Genomic DNA, 26,366 nt, shown 5'->3' with positions numbered 1-26,366 from the left:
AACTGGGTTCAAGTTCTGCCACTGCTACTTGGGCAAGACATTTCTCATCTTTAGCCTCAGTTTCCTTGTCTGTACTATGAGGGGGTTGGACAAGATGATCTCTACAAGTTCCTTCTGGCTCTAACATTCTCTATTCTAACATTCTAAGTCACAAGGTCATTTCTAGCTCTACCTCTCTGTGTTCTAGGTCCCTTCTTTCTCTCTTTGGCACTCTCCATTCTAACATTCTGCGTTCTAGGTCCCCTCTCTCTTTAGCACTCTCCATTCTAACATTTGGCATTCTGGGTCCCTTCTGTCTCTGGATCCAATGAAATCCCCCAGTGACCTTAAAGGCAGTGCTTATTTTTGTCTCTAGTTGGGCTGCCTTTGTTCTCGGTCCTTGGGACCCTTACTTCTGGTCCGGTAAGTGACCACAGCCACGGTCAGGTGGATCTCCTTGGGGGTGAGGTCCCGAGATGAGCTTATGGAATAGTAGCGGGGCTTCAGCAGGGGCAATTGCGTGAGCAGGAAAGTAGCTGAGATCTGGATGGAGGGAAACTCTTCCAGCACCTCCAGGAATGTGGGACTGTTGGTGAACTTCCATTTATTGTATTCAGAGGTCTGAAATGCAAAGGTGGTGTTAGAGACTCACTGGAATTCCCCTTGGTACTGAGCAACCATTGGTCAGGGGTCATTTGGAACTGTAACTAAGCCCCTGCAATGGAAGCTTTACCTCAGGGTGTTAAAATTTAGAGGGTGCTAACAGCCCCCAGATTCCACTAGTCTAGGAGGCCTATGTCTTACCCAAACTTTGCATCTCTTAGGACACAACTCTGCCCACAGTGGGCACTTAACAAATTCTCAGTATTTGAATTAAAATACTCTATTTTCCTCCTGTAATTCCTGTTAATATTACAAATCCAAAAGCATTTATTATGAGGTTATTATGTGCCAGGCATTGTGCTGGAGATAGACACAAAGGCAAAGGACTTATATTTTACCAACCTCTTTCTAAACCTGTTTCAAAAATCCCCTTCTCCCCATTCCCATCCTCCTTAAGTACTACATAAATTCAGGCCAGGCATGAAACAACTTCTATTCCTTTTCTCCCCCTAAGAATATCAATATTCCCTGTAGAAATGTTTTAACTTCCTTCCTTCCTGCCCTTTCCACAAAAAATTAAGACTATAGTCCACCCAGGTTTTGTTTCCTGTATCTGTCCTGTCTGTGGTCTTGAACTGGATAGCTCCTGGCAAATAGGAATTGGGTCCTCATAAAGCAACTTTACACAAAGCCTTATGCTCAGGCAGAACCCACTGTAGTGCCCCCTGGTCACCCTCAAAGGGCCAAACCACAGAGCAGTGAGTCCCCCTTGGTCTCAGACCACAACTTCTCCCTCCTGTCCCCCTGCAAAAGGGCCAAAGAGGAGAGTAGCCCTGGTAGTTCATTGCTGGACATTTGCCCTGTGTCCAGTCGCTCCCTACAGGGAAACCTACGTTATTTACCGATGGATAACCCAAGTTGACACTAATTGAGGAGTCCAAAAATTATGGGTAAGAAAATACACTTAATTTCTCACAGTCTCTTTACCAAACTTCCCACTTCCAAAGACATTTATGGCGTACCCAACTGCAGTGGTCTGCTCTTGGATTGGGAAAAAGTTACATCTTTATTTTCACAAATCCCTAGCCAGAATTTAGCATTTCCTTCAATTATTTAAAACCATTATTCTGAGAAGGGGTCCCCAGGCTTCACCAGCCTGCTAAAGGGTCCAAAATCCAAAGAAGGTTAGGTATTTATGCCTCGGTGGAACTGAGGGGTTAAAGACTGGCCCTGGGGGGTTATTCCTTCCCCTATGCTTCTATCCCTGTCCCCAATCCCATCAGCACCTGGCACAGTGCCTCCAGCTGCCTTTTCTCTTCCTCTGAGGTGGTCAGCTGAGCCAGCTTTCGGAGCAGCAGCTGGGTTGGGGGGGTAGTGACATCCAGGAAATACGTCAGGGCCTGGCTGAGCGAGCAGGGGGGAAGCTTCTTATCACTTATCCAGTAATCACCTGGACAGGAGAGGAAGGAAATCTTCAGAGATGGCCAATACATGACTCACCAGAGAGCTGTTGGAGACCCCAAAGAGAGGGATGGGGCCATCCTGCCAGGAGGGAATTAACCCCCGCACTTAATAAGAGGAAGAGAAGGAAAGCTGGCTTCTGCCAGATCTTAAGCTCATCACCCAGAGGGGTCTGACTTCTTTCAGATGATTATTGTTGAGTCATTTCAGTAGTGTCTGACTCTCCATGACCCCATTTGGGGTTTTCTTGACAAAGATATGGGAATAGTTTGCCATTTCCTTTTTCAGCTCATTTGACAGATGAGGAAACTGAGGCAAACAAGGTTGAGCAACTAACTCCAGGTCTGGAGCTCTATTTACTATACTATGAAGCAGGTCCAATGTCTTAAGTTTCTGACATATCCTCATGGTGTTAGGAATCTTGTTTAATACTGGCTTGAAAAGAAGGAACTTTCCAGTCTGTACCTTATAAGGATTTTGCTGTAAAGAAATGTTGTCCTTTGGATGAGAAGGGGATGCTACTGACCCATCACAGAATGGTGTGTTCAAGTTGGTTTTTTTCCCTTAGGGGGGAATTATAGGACAATTAACATGGAACTGGGAGGCACCACAGAGGGCATCTTGGTCAACATTTTCATTTCATAGATGAAGATCTGGGGGTCCAGAGAAGTTGAGTTATGGAAACCTAGATCATGCAGGTTGTGGGCATTGGAAGCGAGATTTGAACCCAGGTCATTCTCTCTCTTCTCCTACACCATGCTGTATCCTGATTTGGGCTGAACTAGCCACACTCTAATTCAGCCTTCCTTTTGACAAGTGGTCTACATTTAAAGGACAATAGGTCAGGGTCAGAGTGAAGCCTAAGACTTGAAAAAAACAAAATGGTTTCCCCATCTGTAAAGGGGAAGAATCATCATTTCTCCTGCCAATGTCATATGCAAGGTATGAAGATAATATGAGAAAATATAATGGGAAAGTAATTTAAACCTCAAGTACTATATTTAAAAAAAACCCATAATTTTATTGTATAAGGAACTTGCAGTAAGGAAAGTCCCCCTATCATGCAGTTTAAATTAAAAATACAATAAATATTTATTAAAATAAAATTTAAAAACCAAATATAATGAAATACTATAAATTACAAATCCAAAAAAAGAGAGAGAAAGAAATGGCTCTTCAATTTGGTCTTAGAAAGTTGTCAGGGGCCCTGACAGGTTACTTGACTTGTCCAGGGTCGCACAGCTAGCATGTATCAGAGATTGGACATGAACCCCGGGTTTCCTAATGCCAGCTCTCTATCCACTAAGTCAGATAGTCTCTCTTTATTAGATATCATCAACCAATTGAAAAGAAAAAGGACTTAATCTTTGTATTCCCTCCCTCCCCAAATCTTTGTGAGGACCCCAAATGACTACCGAGATATGGGGTTTTATAACTATGAAGTATTGGATGAAATACTTGGAAAAATATGTGGTTGGTTCAATTCAAGAGACAAAGGGTCTAGTGGATAGAGTGTTGGATTTAGAGTCAAGAATGCTTGGGTTCAAACTGCATTTCTGCATGATTGTGGGGGAGTCATTTAACATCTATATACCTTGGATGAATTCTTAGCCCTAGATGGGTTTGCCCTGATAGAGAGATTGTACATCAGGAACCCCCCATGCTCAAAGATCCTTTCCTTATTTACATTCAATCAGTCCATTCCTCTACTTCTCCCCGAATCTGCTTTAAAAGCAACATGGTGCCACGGAAAGAGAGTTGAATTTGGGGTCAGGATCTAGGTTCAAATTGTGGCTCTGTGTGACCTTATTAAAATAATAAGCTGCTTTCCCATTTAACATCTCATGCTATCTGTCTCCCAACAGGCAGAAGAAGGAATAATTCCTCCCATTTTCCAGATGGGGAAACCATTTTGTTTAATTCCACCATCGTAGGCTGCACCCCTAAGCCTTGAACTGCTGTTACAAATGTAGTCCACTGGTCAGCAGGCTCACAGAGTAGGTGTAGCTAGCTCAGTCCAAACTGGGACTTAGCATGGTGCAGTGGAAAGAATGAGGACTCTGGACTGAAAAGGACCCCTGCGCAACCCCCTCCTCTGATGCTTTCTACATTGAAGGCCCCTTATGACCTTTAGCCCTTAGCTTCATTTTATGTAAAACAAGGGCTTTGGACTCCATGACCTCTATGAGGTCCCTTTTCTCTCTATGTCCATGACCCAGTGAAGACCCCAGAGAGACAGGTATCTCTTCCTCGGCTCTCTCTGATTGGCAGGGTTGTTCAAAAGGGATACTCTTTCTTGTCGGCCTTCCGGGCATTTTGCTAAAATTTTACTAGGTGGTTATTTACAAGGCTGGTCTACCCACCCCAGCCTGGGGAAGAGTCCCTCCCTGACTCATTTATGGCAAATACCCAATGAAGCCTTGGGGCTGAAGAACCGGTTTAGATATCAGAGTGACAGCCTAGAACTCTTGGGTGAGGAAGGGAGGTTGGGAAGGGGCTGGTGTCTTAATTTACCCCTTGGGAAAGAGCTTACCATTCTCATTGCGGGTTTCTAGGCGGATGGGTTGGTGAGGTGATGGGCCATCCTTAACTCGGTCTATAATACCCTGAACTAGGGTGGGCTGGTTGCCAGGAAAAACCCCAAGATGCTCTCCTGGTACATAATTCAGATTCTCATTTTCTTCACAGGAAAGTTTAACGAGGAGGGTTGCCCGGCTAGGAGAGAAAGAGAAAGCCACAGTGACATCAGTAGGATTTCCTTTGTGGCCTGAGGATGGGTGGACCTCTTGGGCTCCAGTTTCCCCAGGAAATGTGCCCATCTCTTCACCCATCAGCCTGACCCCCAGGTCTAGTAAAGTCAAGGAGCTCCTTCCAAATCCCTCATGGTTAGAGGAATGGCTGAGTCTTAGGGGTTCAGGGCGATGCTCCCAGAAGGCGGGTGCTACTTGGGCAGGTTTTGGGATTCCCAGAAAGAGCCAAAGTCCATTTATTGGACATTTCCCCCAAGTGAGTAGCCTTGGCTCACAAACTCTAAGAGGAGATTACCCCACCTCTACCCAGCAGAGATCTCTTCCTGAGATACTTACTGATTAATCCCTTTTATTCATATCTATTCTCTTTATATTTATTCTGTATATATTTCCATATGTACTTGTTGCCTTTGCAACTAAGCATCCTGAGAATAGGGATTGTTTCATTAATTTTCTTTGTAGCCCTAGGACCTAGCGCAGTGCCTTACACATAGTAGGCTCTCAATAAATGCCTGTTGATTGATTAGCTTGATTTCTCATTGCTTTTGTTCATTAAAAAGTTAAACTCCTTTAATATCCCTTTGGAAATTCTGTTCTGTATGGCAAAGTGCTGCCCACTGTACCTGGATTTGAGACTCTGCAGATTCTGTCTCGATTTGAGCCGCATGGAAAACACATTCTTGGCATGCATACTGCTAAGGGCTGTGGTGGAAAGAAGTATAAGGATTTGCTTACGAGTTGCATGGGGGGAGGGGCAGGGGATTATTGTCCTTTGCCTGAGTCTATTTTCTAAGGCTACTCTTAAATTAGGGATCTTGGTGGTCCCTGGGAGAAGAAGGCAGGGGAAATGGAGGCTCGTTAAAGAAGCACAGGATGAATGAAGTCATCTAATCTAGAGATTGCAGATTTTATCACAACGATTAGTGCCCTAATTCACACCTTTTTACTAAAACCTGGTTAGCATTTGTTACAGGGTACCAGGGGTATGCTGGAGCTAGGTCAAACCCAGCTCAAGAGCTGATTGTTAAATTTTCAGTGTGAGCATTTACACCTCAGAAATCAATAAATGTCACAAATTGGGGCTCGATTGTTTTGTTGATTATCTTGGCTTAAGAAAGGGATGGAGAAAATACCAATGATGCAGGTTAAACTTTAAAAGTGTGTCATGTGAATATTTCTTCCTCCAGAGAGCTGGTTGTTAAATGTTTACCAGTATACGCATGGTATGATTCTCTCCTTTCATGCTAACTCCATCACCTATCCCCACCTAGCCTTATCTTGAAAATGTCTTTCTTAGGGATAGACAGTGAAAGTTCCCTGAGATACTACCTCTCATGGTCCCCCGGACCATTGACTTCACTATTCTCACCAACATTATGCCAAGTAACCTCAAGCTGACTGGCACACCTTGGGTCCTGTGACCCTCAGTTGTATGTCATGGACCCTCTGAAATTCCAGTACAGGGAAGGATGGAAACTGCTTGGATACAGAGAAGCCAGATACCTTTGTTGAGGTCCAGGGGCTGGGGATCTTGTACAAGGCGGTAATTTTCAGGGTTCCAGGTTTCATTGGTAGTATACAATTTGGGGATCTGAATTGTTTGCCTGGCTTGGATGTCAAAGGTCTCACAGGCCACCTGGGATAAGAGAAGGAGAAAGATTGGCAACCTTTCCTGGTTCAGTGACCAGTTTTCTGGTGCAGTGGTGTTAATGAGGGGGTCAACAAACATTCATTGAGCACCTACTATGAGCTAGACACAATGAAGGAAAATAGAACTTATGCAGGTGAGTAAAGAGATGGGGGAATGATCCTTTCTGTTTTTTTTTTTTTTGGTTAGGCAATGGGGTTAAGTGACTTGGCCAGGGTCACACAGCTAGTAAGTGTTATGTGTCTGAGGCCAGATTTGAACTCAGGTCCTCCTGAATCCAGGGCCGGCTCTCTATCCACTGTCAGCTTCCCTGGAATGATCCTGTCTGGAAAAGAGAAGGCCAGAGAGGAGGAGAAGAATGATAAGAGTGTCACCAGAAGGATTAATAGAGATCACAGGCTTTGGGGAGTATATGGTGGAGCTGTATTGTACACACCTGAAAAGTTAAATATTAGTACAAGGATTAAGGAATGACAGAATGTTACATGTCAAGACAGGATAGAACTAAGTGAATAGAACCGGGGTGGTCCTATAGGAGTTCAGAGGGAAGGAGCTCGGCTACTTGGGACTGTCAGGGAATGTTTCCCAGATCAATTAAAAAGTTATTTATTAAGTACCTACTATGTACCTGGCACTGTGCTCCAGCACTGGGGATTCAAAGACTAAAAAAGAACAGCCCCTGCCTTCAATAAGCTTCTATCACAAATTCAAGGTAGGCCTTAAAGAATGAGAAAGGGAGGCTATTCCAGGCAAAGGAAATAGTGTCAGCAAAGGTGTGGAACTGGGAACTGTGAGGGGTGTTTGGTGGACACTATGATTCTGGCTTCCGGTCCAAGTACAGGACATAATTAGGAGGACTAGAGTATTTATATTTAAATTTAGGCAAATTTATGACTCAATATAAGGGGGGAAAACCTCCAAGTTATTGAAAGTAGAATGAATTACTTCAAAAGAGAGTGAATTCCCTTTTACTGGAGGCCTTTAAGTAGAAGTGTCATTTGCTGAGGATGGCCATGAGAGATCTTATTCCCATAGGGAATGCTAGTTGAAATCCCTGATATCTTTTCCATGTCTATATCCCTTTTTAAAACAAAAATGGATTTTAGAGCCTTATACTTTGTCATGAGCATCATTGTTCCCCAAGCCCCTCAAGTTTTGCTCATGACGGGACTTTCCAAAAAAAACCATGGGATAATGCCCAGAGACTTGTCCTGGAATGAGATAGAAGACCCCAATTGCCTGAGTCTGATCATGGCTAGGTATTATGGCAATGTGTCCAGGCAATAGCAGTGCCAACGTGCCACCCTGGACATCTACAAATGCAGTTTACTCTTTTCTCCAGACTCCAGCTAGGAAATTACCTTGAAGGTATGCAGTGCCCAGCTGCGGTAGGCCTCATCTTGGCCACTGAGTTCATCTCCTTCGCCGGTGGGTGCAAGTTGAGAGGCCCCTAGCTGCAAAAACTTCTGGTCGATATCATGGGCGAAGGCACAGAACTGGGGGTACATGCTGGAGCCAAGACCAAATACAGCATATCTGCCCACAGAAGAGACACATATGGGGAGGTAAGCAGGAGGTGAGAATTTTGGGGGGATTTACCAAGGGACCCAGCCTGATATCAGGCAGCAGGGGAAGCAGGGAAAAGACCTACCTGAATTTATTTTTTAGCTCTTTCAGGAGAAGCAGGGACTTCTTCAGTTTCTAGAAAGAGGGAACATCACAGAATTCTCAGTCCCCGAAGTCAAATGAACTGGTGCTTCCCAGTACATCTTAAACTCAACATGTCCAAACCTGGACTCATCATCTTCTTCCCTACCCCCAAATCTACTTCTCTTCCTAATTTCTCCAGGTACTTCTTCAGGTATTCAGGTTTACAACCTTGGAGTCATCCTTAGCCCTTCATTTTCCCATTGGGTACACACTGTAGCCAAGTCTACCCTTACAAATAAGTTCTGGAGCTAGAAGGCACCTCAGAGATCATCCTGTCCACCCTCTTCATTTTACAGATGAGGAAACTGAGGCAAACAGGGTGAAGTGACTTGCCCAGGGTCATACAGCTAGGAAGTATCTGAGGTTGGATTTGAACTCAGGAAGATGAGTCTTCCTGACTCCAGACTCTATGCACTATGGCACCAACTAGTAGCCCCACAGGGCAGCCTGTAAGGACCATAGTCCTTAAGTATGGTTTAGTGGTCCCTGTTTCTACTTGAATTTGACCACACTGCTCTAACCCTTCACCTCAGCCTATTGGTTTCTCTTGCTTCTATTAACACTCAGCCCTACCTTCTACAAGAGGCTCTTCCTAGTCCTCCCAGCTCTTAGTCACTTCTCCTCTCTGATTGTCTTCCATCTAAATATATCTTACATATACGTAGTTATTTACATATTATTGTATTCTCCATTTGAATATACACTCCTTGAGGAAAGGGACTTTTTTGCCCTTTCTTTGTAGCCCTAATACTTGGTACAATGCCTAACATGTGGTAAACACATAATAAATGCTATTTGGACAGCACTCAAACCCCCTCTGGCCACTGCCATAACCAGGAGTCAATACTCTGAGAATTGTCCCCTAGTATCCTCAGGGGCATAGTAATGGACCTCCTAGAGGACAGACCTATCCACAAAGAAAGCCGTTTCCTGCTCTCTCACCAGTGAAATATTGCCCACTATTAGACTGTTTTAAAACAAATGAATCGTTAAAAAGTCAGAGCCAATGTGGCCCGGAGGAGAGAGAACTGGCCTCAATTTAAGAAAGCCCAAGGCTCAAGTCCCATCTATGATACATACTGACTGTGTAAACCTGGGAAAGTTACTTAACCTTCTAGGCAGCTCTAGGACTCTAATGCTTTCTGGTTGTGTCCTGTAATCCTAGTGGAATGGAGGAATTCTATGTTTTTCATTAATTTTGGTGAAACTTACCTCACCATTCCCAGGAGAATCCCCATTTCCAAAAGTGCTGGTAACCACCAGAAGTAGCTTCTCTTTTTCTAGGTCACTCAGTTTGTATTCGTCCATGCAGAGAATCTGAAAGAAACAATGACATTAAATTTAGCCTTCAAGGGAACAACTTTACCAGAGTTGGGCTTTTCAATGTGGAGCGAGGCCTGGGAGATGAGCAGGGAGTGGATCCAGGAAGTGGTTTGGGGCTCTGAGTTGGCTCTACTGTGGAAGCTGGTGAGATAAAGCAAAGCAGAGTCTGGAGGGTAGTGGGGCACTAGGGAAGGCCGAGTAGCAGGGATTCCAAGAGCTGTTGATCTGCGTCTATACCAGATCATCTCAGCTCTATGCTTGATATGGGTATCCAAGGAAAAGTAGAGTTTGCCCCATTTTATCTATGAATGACATCCTGGATACTGGTGCCATGGTAAGACAATCAGAAATGAAGATCCCATAATCCCAGAATCTGTGTTAGAAGTGGCCCCAGAGGTCACCTAGAGTAACCTGTACCTGAATAGGAGTCATTTGGCATCTTTAAAACTCAAACATTTGGCCTAAAGGCAATAATGCATTATTTACCCAAAGTTCTTAGCTGAGGCTTGATCTAACCAGTGAGGAGTGACTTTCTTACTGTTCTTTAGACAACATAGACACTTGAAAGCATAAGATATCATGGAAAGATTGCTGGATTTGAGCATAGGAGGTCCTGAATTCAAACACTGATTCTACTACTTGCTATCTGAGCAACCTTGGGCAAGTCATTTAGCTTTTCTTGGCCTCAGTTAACCTACTTGTAAAATGAAGGAGTTGGACTAGATAACCTCAAAACTCCATTGCAGCTTGAAATCCTGTGACTTCTCTCCAGCCACTGCTATGCATCCAAAAGAAATGATTCCCATCCATAGTAATGGTCCCCAAAGAACAATGCATCCATAAGAAAAATCCATCTCTTCCTTTCTCACTTGTAGGACATAGCCCATAATTAAGACTTTAAAAAGAAATATCTTTTCCATTGGTTTGACTATGTCTCTCACAAAACTTATGACTTTGGAAGCTTTTCTGATCCAAGCTCGGAGTATCAAAATCTTCCGCCATTGAGATGTTTCGTAAGAAAGTGTCAGAGGCCCTGAAGGCCATTGCAAGATAGGCATTCCAAAAATACTTTGGGGGCAGCTAGGTGGTGCAGCGGATAGAGCATCGGCCCTGGAGTCAGGAGGACCTGAGTTCAAATCTGGTCTCAGACATTTGACACTTAGTAGCTGTGTGACCCTGGGCAAGTCACTTAACCCCATTGCCCAGCCAAAAAGAAAAAAGAAAAGAAAAAATACTTTGGAGCATTGCCATTGCTTAAGTTGTGAAGTATATGTTTAAAAATATTAAAATAATTTTAAATTAATTATTTGATAATTATAATGTGTATTTCATTCTAGTTGGGTCTTCATTCAATTGCTCATCCTGGCTCCAGAGAGCAGAACTGGGCTCCGTTGCATGAAGGGTAGAGGAAGACACATTTCAGTTCAATATAAGGGAAAACTCAACATTTAGAGCTATCCAAAAATGGTTTACTCTAGATGTAGCAAGTTGCCCATCAATAGAGGTCTTTAAGCAGAGGCTAGTGACCACTTGGGGATGTTGTAGACTGAATTCATGATTTGGGTAGAGGATGGATTCAGAGGTGTCCAACTCAAGGTCAGCTGGCCAAGAGGCCTGCAAAATTCCTGAGTATAGCCCAAGCCAGATTAAAATGGAATTGGCAAATGCTTAACAATATAAATTAAAATAAAATACAACAGAAATAATGATAATTTGTGGTTTTCTAAATCAAGATACACCCCCCAGGTATTCATTTCTACTTGTGTTTGACACTACCGGATTAGATAATTTCTAAGGACCCCTGCAACTCTGAATTCTATGATTCTGATTGCAGAATGACTTAACTCCTATATGCATTCCATAAAGTTCGATCTGCCTCACCCCAAGGAGTCTTCACAAAAGGTGACTGATGTGGACCCCAGACTGAGCCTCTAGAACATGAATAGTGTAAATTACCCCCAAAATATCACATCTTCCCATCCCTACACTCCTTCTATTTACTCAGTACAGATAATCTGACAGGTTGGATAGACATTCAGGTTAAAAGGAACAGCTCTGTGTGGGTTTGGAAGGAACCAACAATTTACCTTGGCGTTGAAAGCGCAGCTGAACAACTCTCCCAAATCCCTGGCCAGAGTTTCTGATTTGCCTGTCTCCGTCGCAAAGAGCACTGTGGCTTGGATCCGAGCTGCCATGATCTTGCGCATCAGGACGGAGACAAAGAACACTGCTCTGTGGGGATGGACAGACAGATTCCTGGGTGAGTGGTCGCACATAAAGCAGGGAGGGCTTGGGGATGGGAGAGGTTGATGGAGGGAGACAAGGCTTGAAGTCATAGGAGTTAGTAACTCAAATGATTGTCCACCCACCAACCTTGACCATTATTCTCCTCTCCTGCCCTTCCTCTTACTTACTCCCTTCCTAGCCACTTTGGGGAAGAGAAGTGAGGAAGACAGATCAGACAGCAACTCCAAAAGTGAATTGTACCCAAGAAAGTTGAATTTATTAGATAGTGTTAAAAGAGAGCCATTCTTCTTTGATCCCTCCCACCTCCAGGCTTGGGGAGTGGATGGAGAGAAGTGAGAAAAGAGGCTGGTAGGAATTGATTGGAAGGAGATACTGCCATTGAGGTTTAAAAATACTGTGCTCTCACACTTACTTGATCACGACCTTTAATTTGATCTCTCTTTTCTTGGGCCTCTTCTTCTCATCATGCCAGACATGGGTTTTCCAGGCCTCCACCTGGGGAAAAATAAATGTGATGCAAGGGAGAAAAGGCCCATTAATCTGGATTTACTAAGAGAGGCCAAGGGCCTGGTGGGAAAACTCAGAAATGGACTTAGTTTGAAAGATTAGGTCAAGGGAGTTTTCAGAAGAAATCAGAGCTATCAATATTCCCATGAAAGATTGCTTCAAATCACTATTGATTAGAGCAATGCAAATTAAAATAACTGACATACCACCTTACACCTATTAGATTGCTAACATGACAGAAAAGGAAAATGACAAATGCTTGAGAAATATGGAAAAATTGGGACACTGATGCACTGTTGGTGGAGTTGTAAACTGATCCAACCATTCTAGAGAAAAATTTGGGACTATGCCCAATGGTCTATAAAACTGTTTATAACCTTGACCCAGCAATACTGGGTCTGTATCTCAAAGAGAGCAAAGAAAAGTGAAAAGGACAAAAATATCTATAGCAGCACCTTTTTGTGATGGCAAAGAACTGGAAATTGAGAAAAATGCTCATCAATTAGAGAATGGCTGAACAAGTTGTGGTATATGATTGTGATAGAATACTACTATGCTATAAGAAATGATGAGTAGGATGCTTCAGAAAAACCTGGAAAGATTTACATGAACTGATGCAAAGTGAAGTGAACAGAACCAGGAGAACATTGTACACAGTGGCAGCAATATTGTATGATGATCAACTGTGAAAGACTTAGCTACTCTGATCAATACAATGATCCAAGATAATTCCAAAGGACTTACAATGAAAAATGCTATCCACCTCTAGAGAAACAACTGGTGGAGTCTAAGTGCAGATTGAAGCATAATTTTTTCGCTTTATTTCTCTTCCTTTTTTTTTTTGCAACATGGCTAATATGGAAATATGTTTTACATATACATACATGTATAATTGATATCAAATTGTTTGCCTTCTCAGACAGGTGGGGGATGGGTAGGAGGGAGGGAAAGATTTTGGAACTCAAAATTTTTAAAAAATGAATGCTAAAAATAAATAATTTTTAAAAAGAAATATTAGTTCAGCTGTTGACACAAATTCACAAAGGAAAATTTGATTTCAGTGATATGGGGAACTCCAAGGATGAGAACTTCTCTACCAACTCAGACCCACAACCTACCTACAACATGCAAAATTGCCTGAGGCTCAGAAAAGTTAAGTGATTTACCCAGGGTCACACAGTGTCAAAGATTATATTTGAACCTAGGTCAATTGGGGAATGGCTGAACCTAGGTCTCCCTGATTCTAAGCCTGGTCCTTTATCCACCATGATGAGCTGCCTTTATTTTGTTATTTTATAGCCATTAAACAATATGCAGAAGACAGCCGGTATAAACAACAAATCTCCCTATAGAAGGAGAGCTGGTTGAATAGAATGGATCATTGGCTCTGCCACCTAATAATCGCCTTTCCTGTTTGGGGTGAGAGGGAATCTTTTCCATAATTTAGAATCATAGATTCACTGTTTCATTTTTTGTCTTTTGATCTTCAGCGTCAAGCACAATGTCTGGCACATAGTAGGTGCTTAATAAATGCCTGCTACTTGATTAATTGATGTATATACAGGTTGTTTCCTCCCCAATAGAATGTAAGCTTCTTGAGGTCAGGGATCATTCCATTTCTGGTTTTATAGCCCTAGCATTTAGTGCAGTGACTGGCACACCATAAGGAGGCAATTCATATATGCTTGTTGGACAAATGACCCTCTGCTGACCTCTTTCAGGCTTAGCGAAAGGGGAGGCCAGAAGTGAACACAGTGCCGGATGATATTCTCGAGACTGGAAGTGAGTGCAAGGGCCTGCTTACCTGGTAGTAGTAGAAAGGAGAAAGAATGTAGTTTAGCATCTCCTGATGAAACACAGGGGTGATGCTCCCAGAGATGGGTGGGACCAGCCAGACCCAATCTGCCGGGCAGCCGCCTCGAGACTTGTGTTCATTCTGCATATATTTCATGAAGGATTCCGCTGCGGAGTGGTGATCCATGATGGTGACGTTTTGTTTCTAAAACAAAAGGAAATGCAAGGGGATACAGTGTGCTGGCAAGGGGCAAAGAGTGTAGGCAGGCCTCGTTTTTCACTATCTGTAAAATGGGAATGACAATCATCCTTGGTCCTATTCTGTACTATTCTGCAACTAAATGAAGCAAGAAAGAGACAATTCAACAACAGGTGAAATAAATGGGAAAACAATGGGAAACACTTTGTTGGAGGAAAAACGTCTCCAGAAATATCACTGTTAATTCTGGCCATATTATATACAAACATGCAAAGAAGCTGTGATTATGTCAGTACAGAGAACTCCCAGTGTGGGAATCCCCTCTATTAATGGAATAAGGTCCAGTGAACAGTGTCCTGGCTCTGGACTCAGTAAAAGGAGCTCAGTCTAATCCTGCCTCTGTCATGTACTTCCTAGATGCCCTTGGGCAAATTACTTTAACTTTCTTGGCCCTCAGTTTACTCATCTGTAAAATGAGGGGTTATATGAGATAAACCAACAACAATAATAATAACTAGGATTTACAAAGTGCTTTACGTGTTATTTCATTTGATCCTCACTACAACCCTGTAGGTGTTATTATCCCCATTTTACAGATGAGAAAATGGAGTCAGAGAGAGGTCGAGTGATTTTCCCAGGATCACACAGTAAGTGTCTGAAGCTAGATTTGAACCTGGGTCTTCTTGATTCCAAAATCCGCACTATATCCACTGCAACACTTGGGAGCCTACAGGTGGGCTCTGAGGTACCTCCCAGGGGTCTGCTGTTTGCCAAGATACAAGGCAGAAAGCCATGATTGAGTGATTTCAACTTTCTGATCCTCAGAGAGTCAGGTGGCAAGGTAGGTAGAGTGCTAGACTTGAACTCAGGAAGACCTGAGTTCAAATCCTGCCTCAGACACTTACCAACTGTGAGACTCTAGGGAAGTCACTTGACCTCTCTCATACTTGGTTTCCTCATCCATAAAATAAAGTAGTTAGACTTGGTCCCGTCTAGAAGATCCCTTCTAGCAATAACTCTAATTTATATTCTCACTATTATATATTATTAGTATGTATATTATATATAAAGTATTATATATAGTATATATATTAATAGTATATATACTATTATAATTATATATGCTGATTGATGACACTGTTTCAGGTTAAATCAATACTTGGGGGTATGGCTATAACCATCCTAGCTAAGAGGTAGCTAGGGGTCATAGAGGATAAAGCTCAGACTCAGGAAGGTGGAAGGTTGAATCCTGCTTCAGACATTTACTAGGTGTGTGACCCTAAGCAAGCCACTTACCCTCTATGGGCCTCAGTTTCCTCATCTGTACAATGCACAGGTTAGACTCTAAGGTCTCTTCTAGGTCTAGATCTATGATCCTTTTTGATCCTAACTTGTATTTTGAAGTCTTGGGGACACTCTTGTGAAAGGATTTTTGAAAGGATTTGTGAAAGAATGGCACTTTTGTCAAGTACTAGGACCTTACTAGATCTGGAAGAACGAAAGCTGAGGAAGTTGTCTCATTGAATTCTGGTTGAATTCAATTGAATTTAATTAAGTGAGTGAAGGGGCATAGCCTCAACATCTCAGTAAGAAGCACAGCTGGTGGCGCATTTTCCCATCCTTATCTCAATTCTGCCTGTTTTACAAATAGGCTTGGGATTCCCCAGGATAGGAATTCTGCTCACACAGCTCTTTCTGGACTAGGTCAGCTTCCAGGCAGCCTTTTTTTTTTTTTCTTGTTTGTACCCAGGTTCTTACTTCTGCTGAAACCAAATAGCCTACTTGGCTTTAGAACCCCTAGGGAGCTCATAGAAGCATAGCCCTAGAATGCCGTAGTTATAACTAGGGCAGAGACAACCAGGACTTTGTCCTAGGCACCGAAATCTAGAAGGATGATAGCACTCACAGTCTTTCAGCAGCGTATTGAGGAGGGAGCTTAATTAGAAAGATTAGTTAAATGACTAATATGGTAATATATTTTGCATGATTGAACACATATATCCTATATCAAATTGCTTGTGGTCTCAGGGAGGGAGGGAGAGAGAAAATTTGGAACTCAAATTTTTTAAAAAATGAAAGTTAAATTTTGTCTTTATATGCAACTTGGGAAAATAAAATATTATTTATCAAATGAAAGATTACTTAAAATAAGAAACCATGAGGCTCCACCCCAAGTGAGTGCCTCATTGATAACCCCACAGTTTCCACCACTGAGATTGAAGACCATTTTGTACTATTTGCCCTACCTACAAAAAGAAAATCTCTAATCATGCCTTTAATGGAAGAAATCATCTGAAATAAGCCTCCCACTTTACAGAGGTAGAAACTGAGAACCAGGGAGGTGAAGCTCATCTCAGACACGTCTGGTTTGACTCACTGATGCCAGCCTCTCATCACCAGCTGCCATCAGCACCCTGGAGAGAAGCCGTTTGATAGGGAGTTGGGCTTGACACTTTTTTTTTTTCCCCTCTCTGTTGGGATGTCTCAGTATCTTTGACTGTTTTTGTTACCCCAGCCGTGGAGAGATGGTGTGAGAAATGCCTCTAATTTGTTTTAACCACACTTCTCACTCAATCTGCTGCTGTTTCAAGAAGTGTGATCGGTGGCAGAGCTGCTAATGAAATGTCTGAAGGGGCTCGTTGACTGTTAGTGATTCACTTCTTGAATCAGGTCCAGTGGGGCTTGTCGACGGCACCACTCCCCATAGGAACAAGTGGCTCCATCTACAGACATTCCAGCCAAAGCTGGGTCATCTAACCTGACCTCACTTTACAGAAGAGGAAACTGAGGCTCAGAAAAGGGAGGAGACTTCTTTTTGTCTGTTTGGGAGAAAAACAAATCTCTCCCCAGGAAGATTCTAAACACGTTGATCTTTTCCCTTCAAAAGTCTGTGGATGATATTTTATCTTTTCCAAATGAAGGGCCAGAGCCTTTGTCTAGGCTTCTAGCATTGGAAGGTATTATAGTAATGGCCTGCAGTTTACTACCTATGTCAAAGGAGACGCTAGAAACCACTTCCTCATTGGGGCTACTGTCTAGTCATTGGCCCAGAGGATCATAACTTTCAAGCTGGAAGGGTCTTGAAAGGCCACTGAGTCCAACCCTTTCATTTAACCAACAAGGAAACAGAGGCACAGACAGGTTATGAGCCATGCGCAAGGTCACACAACTGCTATGGGGAACAGGGTCATAGAGCTGAGAAGGACCTTAGAGGTCATTGAATCCCACATCTTACAGAGGAGGAAGCAGGTCAAATGACTTATCCACAGTCACAGAGGTTCTAAGCATTTGAGGCAGGATTTGAACTCAGGACTTCCTGACTCTCAAGGTACATGGCTTCCCCCACTATGCCACATTGCCCTTGGAGCATAGGGGAGGGGCAAGATAATGAGCAGGGCTTTAAGGTCTCATCATTCAATAGTTTATTGAAGGAGCAGGGAATATTCAGAGAAGACTTAAGGAGGAAAGGAGGACTGCCTTCAAGCATTTGAAGAGCTGTCATATGAAAGAGGGATTTGACTTTTTCTATCTGGTCTGAGAAGAAAGCACTATGACCTCTGAGTGGAAATTGCAGAGGCTAATTTAGACTAGTGTAAGGAAACATTTCCTAGCAAGGAAAGCAGATTAGGAGGTATGTCTTGGCAGTGAGTGGCTTGCCCTCGTTGGAAGACTTTAACCAAAGGCTGGATAACCACTTGATGGGAATTTCCTAGAGGGAATTCTTGGCCTCTGTGGTCCTTTCCAACTCTGAAATTCTGTGACTCTATGGTATGACCTCTTTCTGGAAGAAAAGACAGTTTCATAGACTGGTAGAATCACAGAAATCCAAAGCTGGAAGGACAACCCAACTCCTTTCATCTTACAAGAGAGGAAATTGGGGCTCACACAGGTTACGGGACTTGTCCATAGCTTGAGCTTCTCAACTGAGCTAGCTCCCATCTATGGTATGAGACAATATCCCCATTATGAGATGAAAAAGGAATTCGAATTATTCTGATCTGTAGCATTTGATTCTCTCAAAGATGTGAAAGCTCTTTGAAAGCAAAGGTACTAGGGGAAAAGAAAGTTTCTTTTTTTTTTTAATCATTGTCTTATTAAAAAACAGAATAGGCAGAAAGAATTAGTTTCCCCATAGCTCCATTTCTTACCTAGCCTTAATCACTGGATGGGTGTTACCTCAGATCAACTGAGGCCTGGGAAAGATCTTAGCTTAAAAAGGCCAAGATCTCCCACTGCATCTGGGGCCAACTCCAGTCATCCTGATCTATGTCTTGCTGCTGGACGCAGATGGCTCCTGAGGAGCACAGCCCTGCCTCACTTAAACCCAATTCACTTGCAAGTCATGACATCACCTTCCCTATGTCACGGTTCTCTTTGAGAACAAAGGACAAATGACATCAACAACAACAACACCAGAGCACTAGTGTAGGAATTTGCAGCCCAGTTATTCCCAATTGGCTGGATAACCTTGGACAGTTCATTTAAACTTTCTCAGTCTCAGTTTTCTCATCTGTAAAACAAAGGGAGAAGCCTTTCCTCTAAAGTGACATCATGGCAGGTCAATCAGTCAGTCGATAAGTATTTATTAAACACCTACTATGTGCCACACACTGTGCTAAATGCTGGGCATGGAAAGAAAGGGAAAAAAAACCAGACCCTGTTCTCCGGAAACTCCCAGTCTAATAATATCAGAACATTTCAGTTCATTTCTCAGCCTGGCATGGTGCATGGATTGCTGGTCTTGTAGCCAAGAAGGCCCTGGTTCAAATCCTGCCACAGAGGCTTGCTACTTACGTGATCAAGTTACTTACCCTCCCTGGCACTTGGTTGGGCTTGGCCTAGATGAGGCCCAAGGTACCTTCCAGCTCTGGATCTATGATGTATGAAGTATACCTCCTGGGGACTGGGAAGCAAGCTGCACTGTTTCCTTCCCAGGGAGGACGGAGCCACCACGACCTAAGCCCCTGGGATCCCTGGCCAGAGGCTTCTGCTCCAGAGAACTTACCAGGTGTTTGATCTGACGGTGGGGAGGGGCTGAGGAACGGGCTTTATCCTGGAGGTCCTCCAGCATGTTTTCAACAGCCCATTGTGTGTGTTCATAGGCCCCCACTCCAGACAAAACCCTAGGGCAGAACTTATTCCTGACAACTCCTGGAGTCTTCCCCTCTCTGATTATGTTCCATTTACTCTGTCCGTATCTCCCGTGTACTTACTTAGAAGGGAACTGTCTCCCCCATGAGAACTTAAACTCTTTTAGGGCAGGGGCTGGGTTTCTGCCTTTCTTTGTGCGTGGCACATAGTAAGTGCTCAATAAATGCTTGTTTATTGAAAAAGGAAGGGAAATGTTTACCTTAGTAAGGACAGAGAATACCCTGTAAATGCTTGACTTACTTGGAAACTATGCAGCACGGCCACATTGATCTCAATCACTGCTCTGTCCTTCCAGAGAGAAGCCAACTTGTGGGTTTCCAGACCCATCCTCCTTCCAACTTCCTGTAGGGAGGCAAGAGGACAGGGGCCAGTTAATCCCTTTATGGCAAAGAGATCAAAGAAAGAGGAAAAGGGTTTACTTATTTAAAAAAACAACATTACTAGCATCTCCTTTTGTGGTGTCAATGGACTGGAAAGTAAGGGAATGACTGAACAAACTATGGCATATGAATGTAATGGAGCTCTATTGTTCCATGAAAAATGTCAAAAGGGACAGATTCTGAGAAACCTGGGAAGACTTGCATGAACTGATGCAGAGTGAAATGAGCAGAATCCAGAGTACAACTTAGATGATAACAACATTGCAAAAATGAACAGTCGTGGAAGACTTAAGAACTCTGCCCAACACAGTGATCAACCATGATTCCAAAGGGCCAATAATGAAGAATACTGTCCATCTGTAGACAGAGGAAAGACAGACTCATCATGCAGAACATTTTTGGTCATGGCCAACGTGGGGATTTGTTTGGCTTGGCTATACATGTTTGTTACAAGGGTTTTGTTTCTTATTTTTCTTTTCTTTTTCTTTCCATCGGTGGCTTAGCTATTTTTTTCTTACCTCTAGGATATTGTACCTCTGGACATCACAGAAATCTCGGACACCGATCTCAGTCCCCATGTACCAGCCATTAAATGGGCTCCCGGGGAACTCTAGGCCACCCACTTCCAGGAGCATGTTGGCCACGGCAGGCAGAGCATACCACTTCAGATTCAGCTCTTTGAACCACTCATACCTGTTGAAGAAGGAGGGGATGTTGCAACTCAGGGTCCCTGAGGAGCATTGAATTGAGATCCAAAGGACCTGCTTCAAACATTGCTTACTCTCAGTGCAAACCCAGGTAAATTACTTCTCTCCCCCTCCTCTGGGCCTCAATGTCTTCATCTGTAAAATGAGGAGGTGGGACTAGATGATCTAGGGAGGCAATGTGGAGTAGTGGGAAGTGTCCTGGTTTGGGAGCCTGAGTTCAAATTTCAGCACTTCCATGTGTTTCTTAAGTGAGTAAAACATTTAATCGTTCTATGCCTCAGTTTCCTCATCTGTAAAATGAGGGGATTTGATCTGTGACCTCTAAGTTTCCTATGATCTTATGGCATCCCTTTTTGGCCAGAGATACTTTCAGAAGCACACCACCAAAAAAACTCTCTGCCTTTGGGCCAGAGAAGCAATATGGTGCGGTAGCCAGAGCTCTGGACCTGTAGTCAGGAAAACATATATTCCAATCCTACTCTCTGGCATCCTCTTGAGATTATGAGCTCCTTAAGGGCAGGGATTATTTGTGTCTTTCTTTGTACTTCTAGTGTTTAGTACAGTGTCTGGCACAAAATCGGTACTTAATAAATGCTAGTTGACTTGACCGTTACTTAGTTCTGTGACTTTAAGCAAGTCCCTGAGCTTCAATTTCCTCATCTGTAAAATGGGGATAAAAATAATAGAAACAGATAATATAGGATAGGGAAAGAAAACAGGATACAATGTTATTTCATTATAAGGCTTTTTTCCCCCAAAGCAGGGGAGTGGAAGGAAGAGCAAATGTTTCTTAAATAGAAATATATATATATATGTGTGTGTGTGTGTGTATATATATATATATATACACATACATACAGATATATACATATATATGTATATATATATGTATGTATATACTATGGGGTTTGGGGTCAGAGCAACTGGATTCAAATCCTGACTTTCCTACTCTCTGTGTGACTCTGGTGAAGTCACTTAACAACTTCCCTGGGCTTCAGTGTCTTCATCTGTAATGTGAGGGGATTGGACCAGATGTCTTTTGATAACATTTCCAGCTCTAATCCTTTGTCATATGACCTTTTTATCTCTAAATCTACCAAGTTCTCATCATATGATTTGTAATCCCCACCCCACAGGGTCCTTGGGATGCTCCAGTAGAATAAGGTACATAAACCCTTGGTCAGTCTTAGACCACTACCTATTGTTGGCTGTTATTAAGATCAGGCCAAGAGATTTTAGCTGCCTGAGGGGAATTGAAATCACTAGGTAGCTATTCTTTCTTTCCTTTTAAAAAATCTTTGGTTTCTTCATATCTGCCCTTGGTGTGCAGGATAAGACTGTGCCCATGGTCACTTAAGCAGGGGCATTGATGGGATAATGGATGGGGTTTTTAAAAGCTGATCCCTGAGGCTGGACCCTCATGGTGCTGCAAGGGTTAGGGAGGGTAGGCAGGGACTGGGGAGACATGCCCCTTGTATTGGCATCTTGGGGGAAAATTCCAGTCATTCTCACCCTGGCTACAGCTCTAAGAGGACCTGACAAAAAGGTGCAGCCCCCAATTTGGGTCCCTGGAGTGCTAAATGTGAATGAAAGTTCCTCCAAGGGATGCTTGGAGAGGGGATCCAGGATGGGGTGGCTGGTGGAGCAATAGAAGCCTCTCTCTAAAGTCCTCCTCATTTCCACTCTTCCCTCATATATCAACATGGTTTCATATGTCTTCGCTCCAAGATGAAAGCACATAGTTACTAGAGAAGGTAGCTGTGATATGGCAGTCTATGAAAGGGATTCCCTCTTGGCTTTAATTGGATATCACTTCAGTTTTAGGGGAAAATTATTGCAAGGTTCTTTGGGGGCAGAGACTTAAAGCCTATAAAAGTGTGCTAGTGCAGGATGAGGCATGCAGTAAAGACCAAACTTCCAATCCTTCTGCCTGGTCCACTTACTTGGGATGTTCTATAGCCACCTCAAGGACAAGGTCTTTCGGGATATCAAAGACCTCTGGATCCTGGCCATTGGCTTGTAACACAAGAGGCAAGATATCGAAGCGGCCATATTTGGGCACCCATCCCAAGTTTATACACAGCTGGAGAGGGAGAGGACAACATAGTGATTGACATGGATGGTTATTGGGCCCTCTTGCTGCTTGCCCTGGAACATCCCACCCCTGGCCCCCGTCCATTGGCTTTCCCACCTGGAGTTTGAGAAGATCTACACACCTGAGTGAATTCAATGCTAGCAGCATCGCCTACGATGGAGCCATCTGGCAACTGGTAGCCAGCATATCGAATGAGCTGAGCATTCCAGACCCGGAAGTCATGTTTCCCATCACTCCGCTGGGGAAAGATGGTAATGGCAGACCTGCCCAAGAAAAAGGGAGAATGTTTGTTTGGCAAGTAATATTGGCCTCCAGTCAGATCTCCTGGAAACTGACGTAACTAATGGGGGTCTAGGAAGACACACCACTCAAGAGGGTAATGGTCCTTCTTGTCCTTCGCAAGGAGGCTTGGACTCAATGGCAAGGAAGGAAATGGGGGTACTTTGGGGTTGAGGTTTGGGGAGGATGCAGCAAAAGGAGGAAGCAGTAGTAGGTTGAGACCCTGGAAACTCGACCTCTGGGCTGCCTTCCTCAGCTTTTGTCCTTTTGTGATGCTTGCCCTACTCTGGCACTCAATTGGGATTCTGGATAGATCTGATGCTGAAGGGGATCTCAGGGGTCATCCAGTCTTACCACCACATTTTACAGATAAGGAAACTGAGGCCCAGGGAGGTTGTGACATCTAAGTCACTTAACACATGCAGTAAACTTCAGAGGTGGAATATGAACCAAGATCCTCTCCTGCCTTAGCCAACACTCCTTCCACCATGTCATTTAATCCATCACTAACCATTTATTAAACAACTACTGTGTGCCAGCTGCTGAGCTAGGCTCTGGGAAGAAAAAGACAAAAATGAAACAGTCCTTGCCCTCAAGACATTTAAATTCTGTGAGGGAGACAACATGTGCGGACACAAGTATATGCTGAAAAAATAGAAAATAAATACAAGATAGTTTAGGGTGGGTGGGCACTTGTCATTGTGGAGAGCCCGATAATGAGGAGATTGTATGAGATAATCTTATATGTTAACAGGGTCACAGATTCAGAGTGGGAAGGGACTTCAGTGGTCATCTGGTTCACTAGTTTCTTTTACAAATAAGGAAACGGAGTCCCACATAAATGAATTGACTTGCCTAAGGACACATGGTCAGTAACAGAACCAGGATTTGAATCCACATCTCCTCACTAAAAAGCCTTTGGTTATTCCACGGTATTATGTTGCTTCTGCCTCTGTTTCAGTATGACCTCTGCCCCTTGGGTTTATGATGGGAAGAGTCAGGGGATGGCGTTAACCATTGTCTCCAGTATAGCACAACCACATCAGTTCTGGATTCGTTAAGGGGCAGGATTCCAACTGGTAAGCAACCCTAGGCAAAAAGTGCCTCAAAGGTCACTTCATCTGCCTCTGCCTTCACCCAGCTGCCAAAACGATCTTCCTAGAACACACCTCTGACCCTGTCACCTCCTACTCATTACATACCAACAGCTCTCACCTCCAACGTCAACTCTAAAGTCCTGTTTATGTTTTAAATCTCTTCATTGCCTGGCCCCTCTTCCCTTCTCAGTCTGCTTACATTTACCACCCTCCACACATTCTACCATCCAGTGACACTGGCCTGGCTGTAACTTAAACAAGACACTCTTTTTTCCAGGCTGTGTTTTCACTGGCTGTTCCCACACGCTTGGAATTCTCTTCCTCCTGGCTTCTTCAAATCTTCACCAAAATTCCGCCTTCTACAAGAAACCTTTCCTGGTTTTCCTTCATGTTAGCACCTTCCCTCTGAGACTGCCTTCCATCCACCCTGTACATATGCTATTGGTACATAGCTGTTGGCATGTTGGTGCCTTCATTAGACTGTCAGCTCCTCAAGGCCAGGGACTGTTTTTGATTTTCTTTGTATCCCCAGCACTTAGTGCCTGGTACACAGTAGGTACACAGTATATGGTAGGTGCTTGATAGATGCTTGTTGCCCTACAGACAGGACTTCATACAGAAAACAGTTCACCCTAAGCTTACAAATCCACTCCATAACCACCTCCAAATGATTATATTGGGGCAGCGTGGCACAATGGATAGAAGACTAGATTTGGAGTCAGAGAACTCAAGGCCAAATCTTGGCACTGCCATTTAGTGCATCAGGCCAGTCACATGACTTTCCTCAGTTTCCCCTTCTGTAAAAAACAAGAGGGTTGGCCCAAATGACCTTGAAGTTTTCTTCCAACTCTAAATCTATGATGATTCTATGTTTAAGCACCCCCAGTCTTTTAGTCTAGAAGTTACTAAATGGAAATCCAAACTACAAGTTTTCTTTCTCACTTTTTCTTTCTTTCCTCTCTCCTTTTCCTTCCCTCCCTCCTTTCCTTCACTCCCTCTCTCCTGTCTTTCTTTCTTTCTTTCTTTCTTTTTTCTTTCTTTCTTTCTTTTTTTCTTTCTTCCTTCCTTCCTTCCTTCCTTTCTTCCTTTCTTTCTTTCTTCCTTCCTTCCTTCCTTCCTTCCTTCCTTCCTTCCTTCCTTTCTTTCTTTCTTTCTTTCTTTCTTTCTTTCTTTCTTTCTTTCTTTCTTTCTTTCTTTCTTTCTTTCTTTCTTTCTTCCTTCCTTCCTTTCTTTCTTCCTTCCTTTCTTTCTTTCTTTCTTTCTTCCCCTCAAAGTGACTCCAAGCTAGAGGGAGACAAAAAAAAACCCAGATGTAGAGATGATGAATACCAGGGTAGGGCTAAGCATCCTACTTCTCAGGGAATCTGACATCCTTTTCTTTCTATCTTAATTTCCCAGGTAACCCTGGGCTACATCCCTGGGATGCCTTTCCCATAAACATTTCTAATGACTTAAAAGTTGGAGATTACGGGGTGGGGGGGTTTAAGGGAAAAAAGGCTTCACCTGATATTTCCATTGTTGGTTGCATAGCGGATGTGCTGACAGATGTGCTCAAACATCTCCTTGGCTGTTGTGCAGTTCCGAGCATCAAACACCTACAGACCCCACCGAACCCCGAGACCAAGGTCATCAATGACAGTATAAATGTGGGTCCTCGCCCAATTATTGTCAGAATCTAACAAGTCACCCAGGGTAACTTCAACATCTCTCTGTTTGTATCAAGCCATAGCACGAATAGCTTCCAAAGCAGCAGATGTTTTAATCAGCTGGGAAAATGAAAACCCTGCCCTCCTAGCACATCTCATTTCATTCCTGATCATTGTCATTCTTTTCCATAGTTCCTCCTAAACAGAAAATTAGACACTGTGATTTCATTGGTATCAGGAACTTCCAGATGAGGAAACTCTTCCAAATGTGAGTCAGTAGCTTTCCTTAGAGAGTTACTTGGGACACCAAGGGTTCAAGTGACTTGCCCAGAGTCATACAACCAGTATATGTCAGAGGCAAGGTTTGAACTCAGCTCTTTATGACTTCGAGATCAACTCTCCACTATGTACTGTTGTCTCTCACCTTCCACATAGTGAGCACTTAATGAATGTTTGATTAATGGCCAGGTATTGTAGGGACAATAGTATTTGTATTATACAATATTATAAATCAGTTACAGTATTGATGTGTCTACATTAACAAACAGTCCACGATCCACACCCAGCCAGAGGTGCTGGATGGCATAAGGAAGCCGGAGTGAGTCAATGCTCCTTGGGAGCTGATATTTAAAACTCAGCACCTGGGACTTTTGACCAATGATCTATGCAGCTGTGCTAACAGCTACCAAACCAACTGGTGTGTCCTGGGGGAGCTGTCCCAGGAGGTCTGAGTGCCTCCCCTCCCCTTGCCCTTCCCATTGAGATCACAGCCTCCCCATCTCATTCCCCA

The 26,366-nt window shown here is 43.4% G+C and overlaps 1 protein-coding gene across 1 annotated transcript in view; it reads right to left on the bottom strand.

Annotated features, from left to right (window-relative positions):
• Positions 1-26,366, bottom strand: part of NOS2 (nitric oxide synthase 2) — a 44,606-nt gene that overhangs the window by 4,015 nt on the left and 14,225 nt on the right. The window contains exons 6-21 of the mRNA XM_027862281.1: positions 25,434-25,525; positions 22,676-22,817; positions 22,403-22,542; positions 20,271-20,445; positions 19,613-19,714; positions 14,033-14,227; positions 12,134-12,216; positions 11,562-11,706; positions 9,364-9,468; positions 8,093-8,142; positions 7,803-7,977; positions 6,297-6,429; positions 5,417-5,495; positions 4,577-4,758; positions 1,869-2,032; positions 393-600 (exon numbers count right to left, since the gene is read on the bottom strand). Coding sequence (XP_027718082.1) covers positions 393-600; positions 1,869-2,032; positions 4,577-4,758; positions 5,417-5,495; positions 6,297-6,429; positions 7,803-7,977; positions 8,093-8,142; positions 9,364-9,468; positions 11,562-11,706; positions 12,134-12,216; positions 14,033-14,227; positions 19,613-19,714; positions 20,271-20,445; positions 22,403-22,542; positions 22,676-22,817; positions 25,434-25,525 — 2,170 coding nt within the window. The remainder of the gene's footprint in view (positions 1-392; positions 601-1,868; positions 2,033-4,576; positions 4,759-5,416; positions 5,496-6,296; positions 6,430-7,802; positions 7,978-8,092; positions 8,143-9,363; positions 9,469-11,561; positions 11,707-12,133; positions 12,217-14,032; positions 14,228-19,612; positions 19,715-20,270; positions 20,446-22,402; positions 22,543-22,675; positions 22,818-25,433; positions 25,526-26,366) is intronic.

Source organism: Vombatus ursinus, unplaced genomic scaffold, assembly GCF_900497805.2.
Source record: "Vombatus ursinus unplaced genomic scaffold, bare-nosed wombat genome assembly UNPS02014768.1, whole genome shotgun sequence".
NCBI lineage: Eukaryota > Metazoa > Chordata > Mammalia > Diprotodontia > Vombatidae > Vombatus > Vombatus ursinus.
Note: the sequence above shows the minus strand (reverse complement) of the source record. Positions and strands in the feature narration are given on the sequence as shown.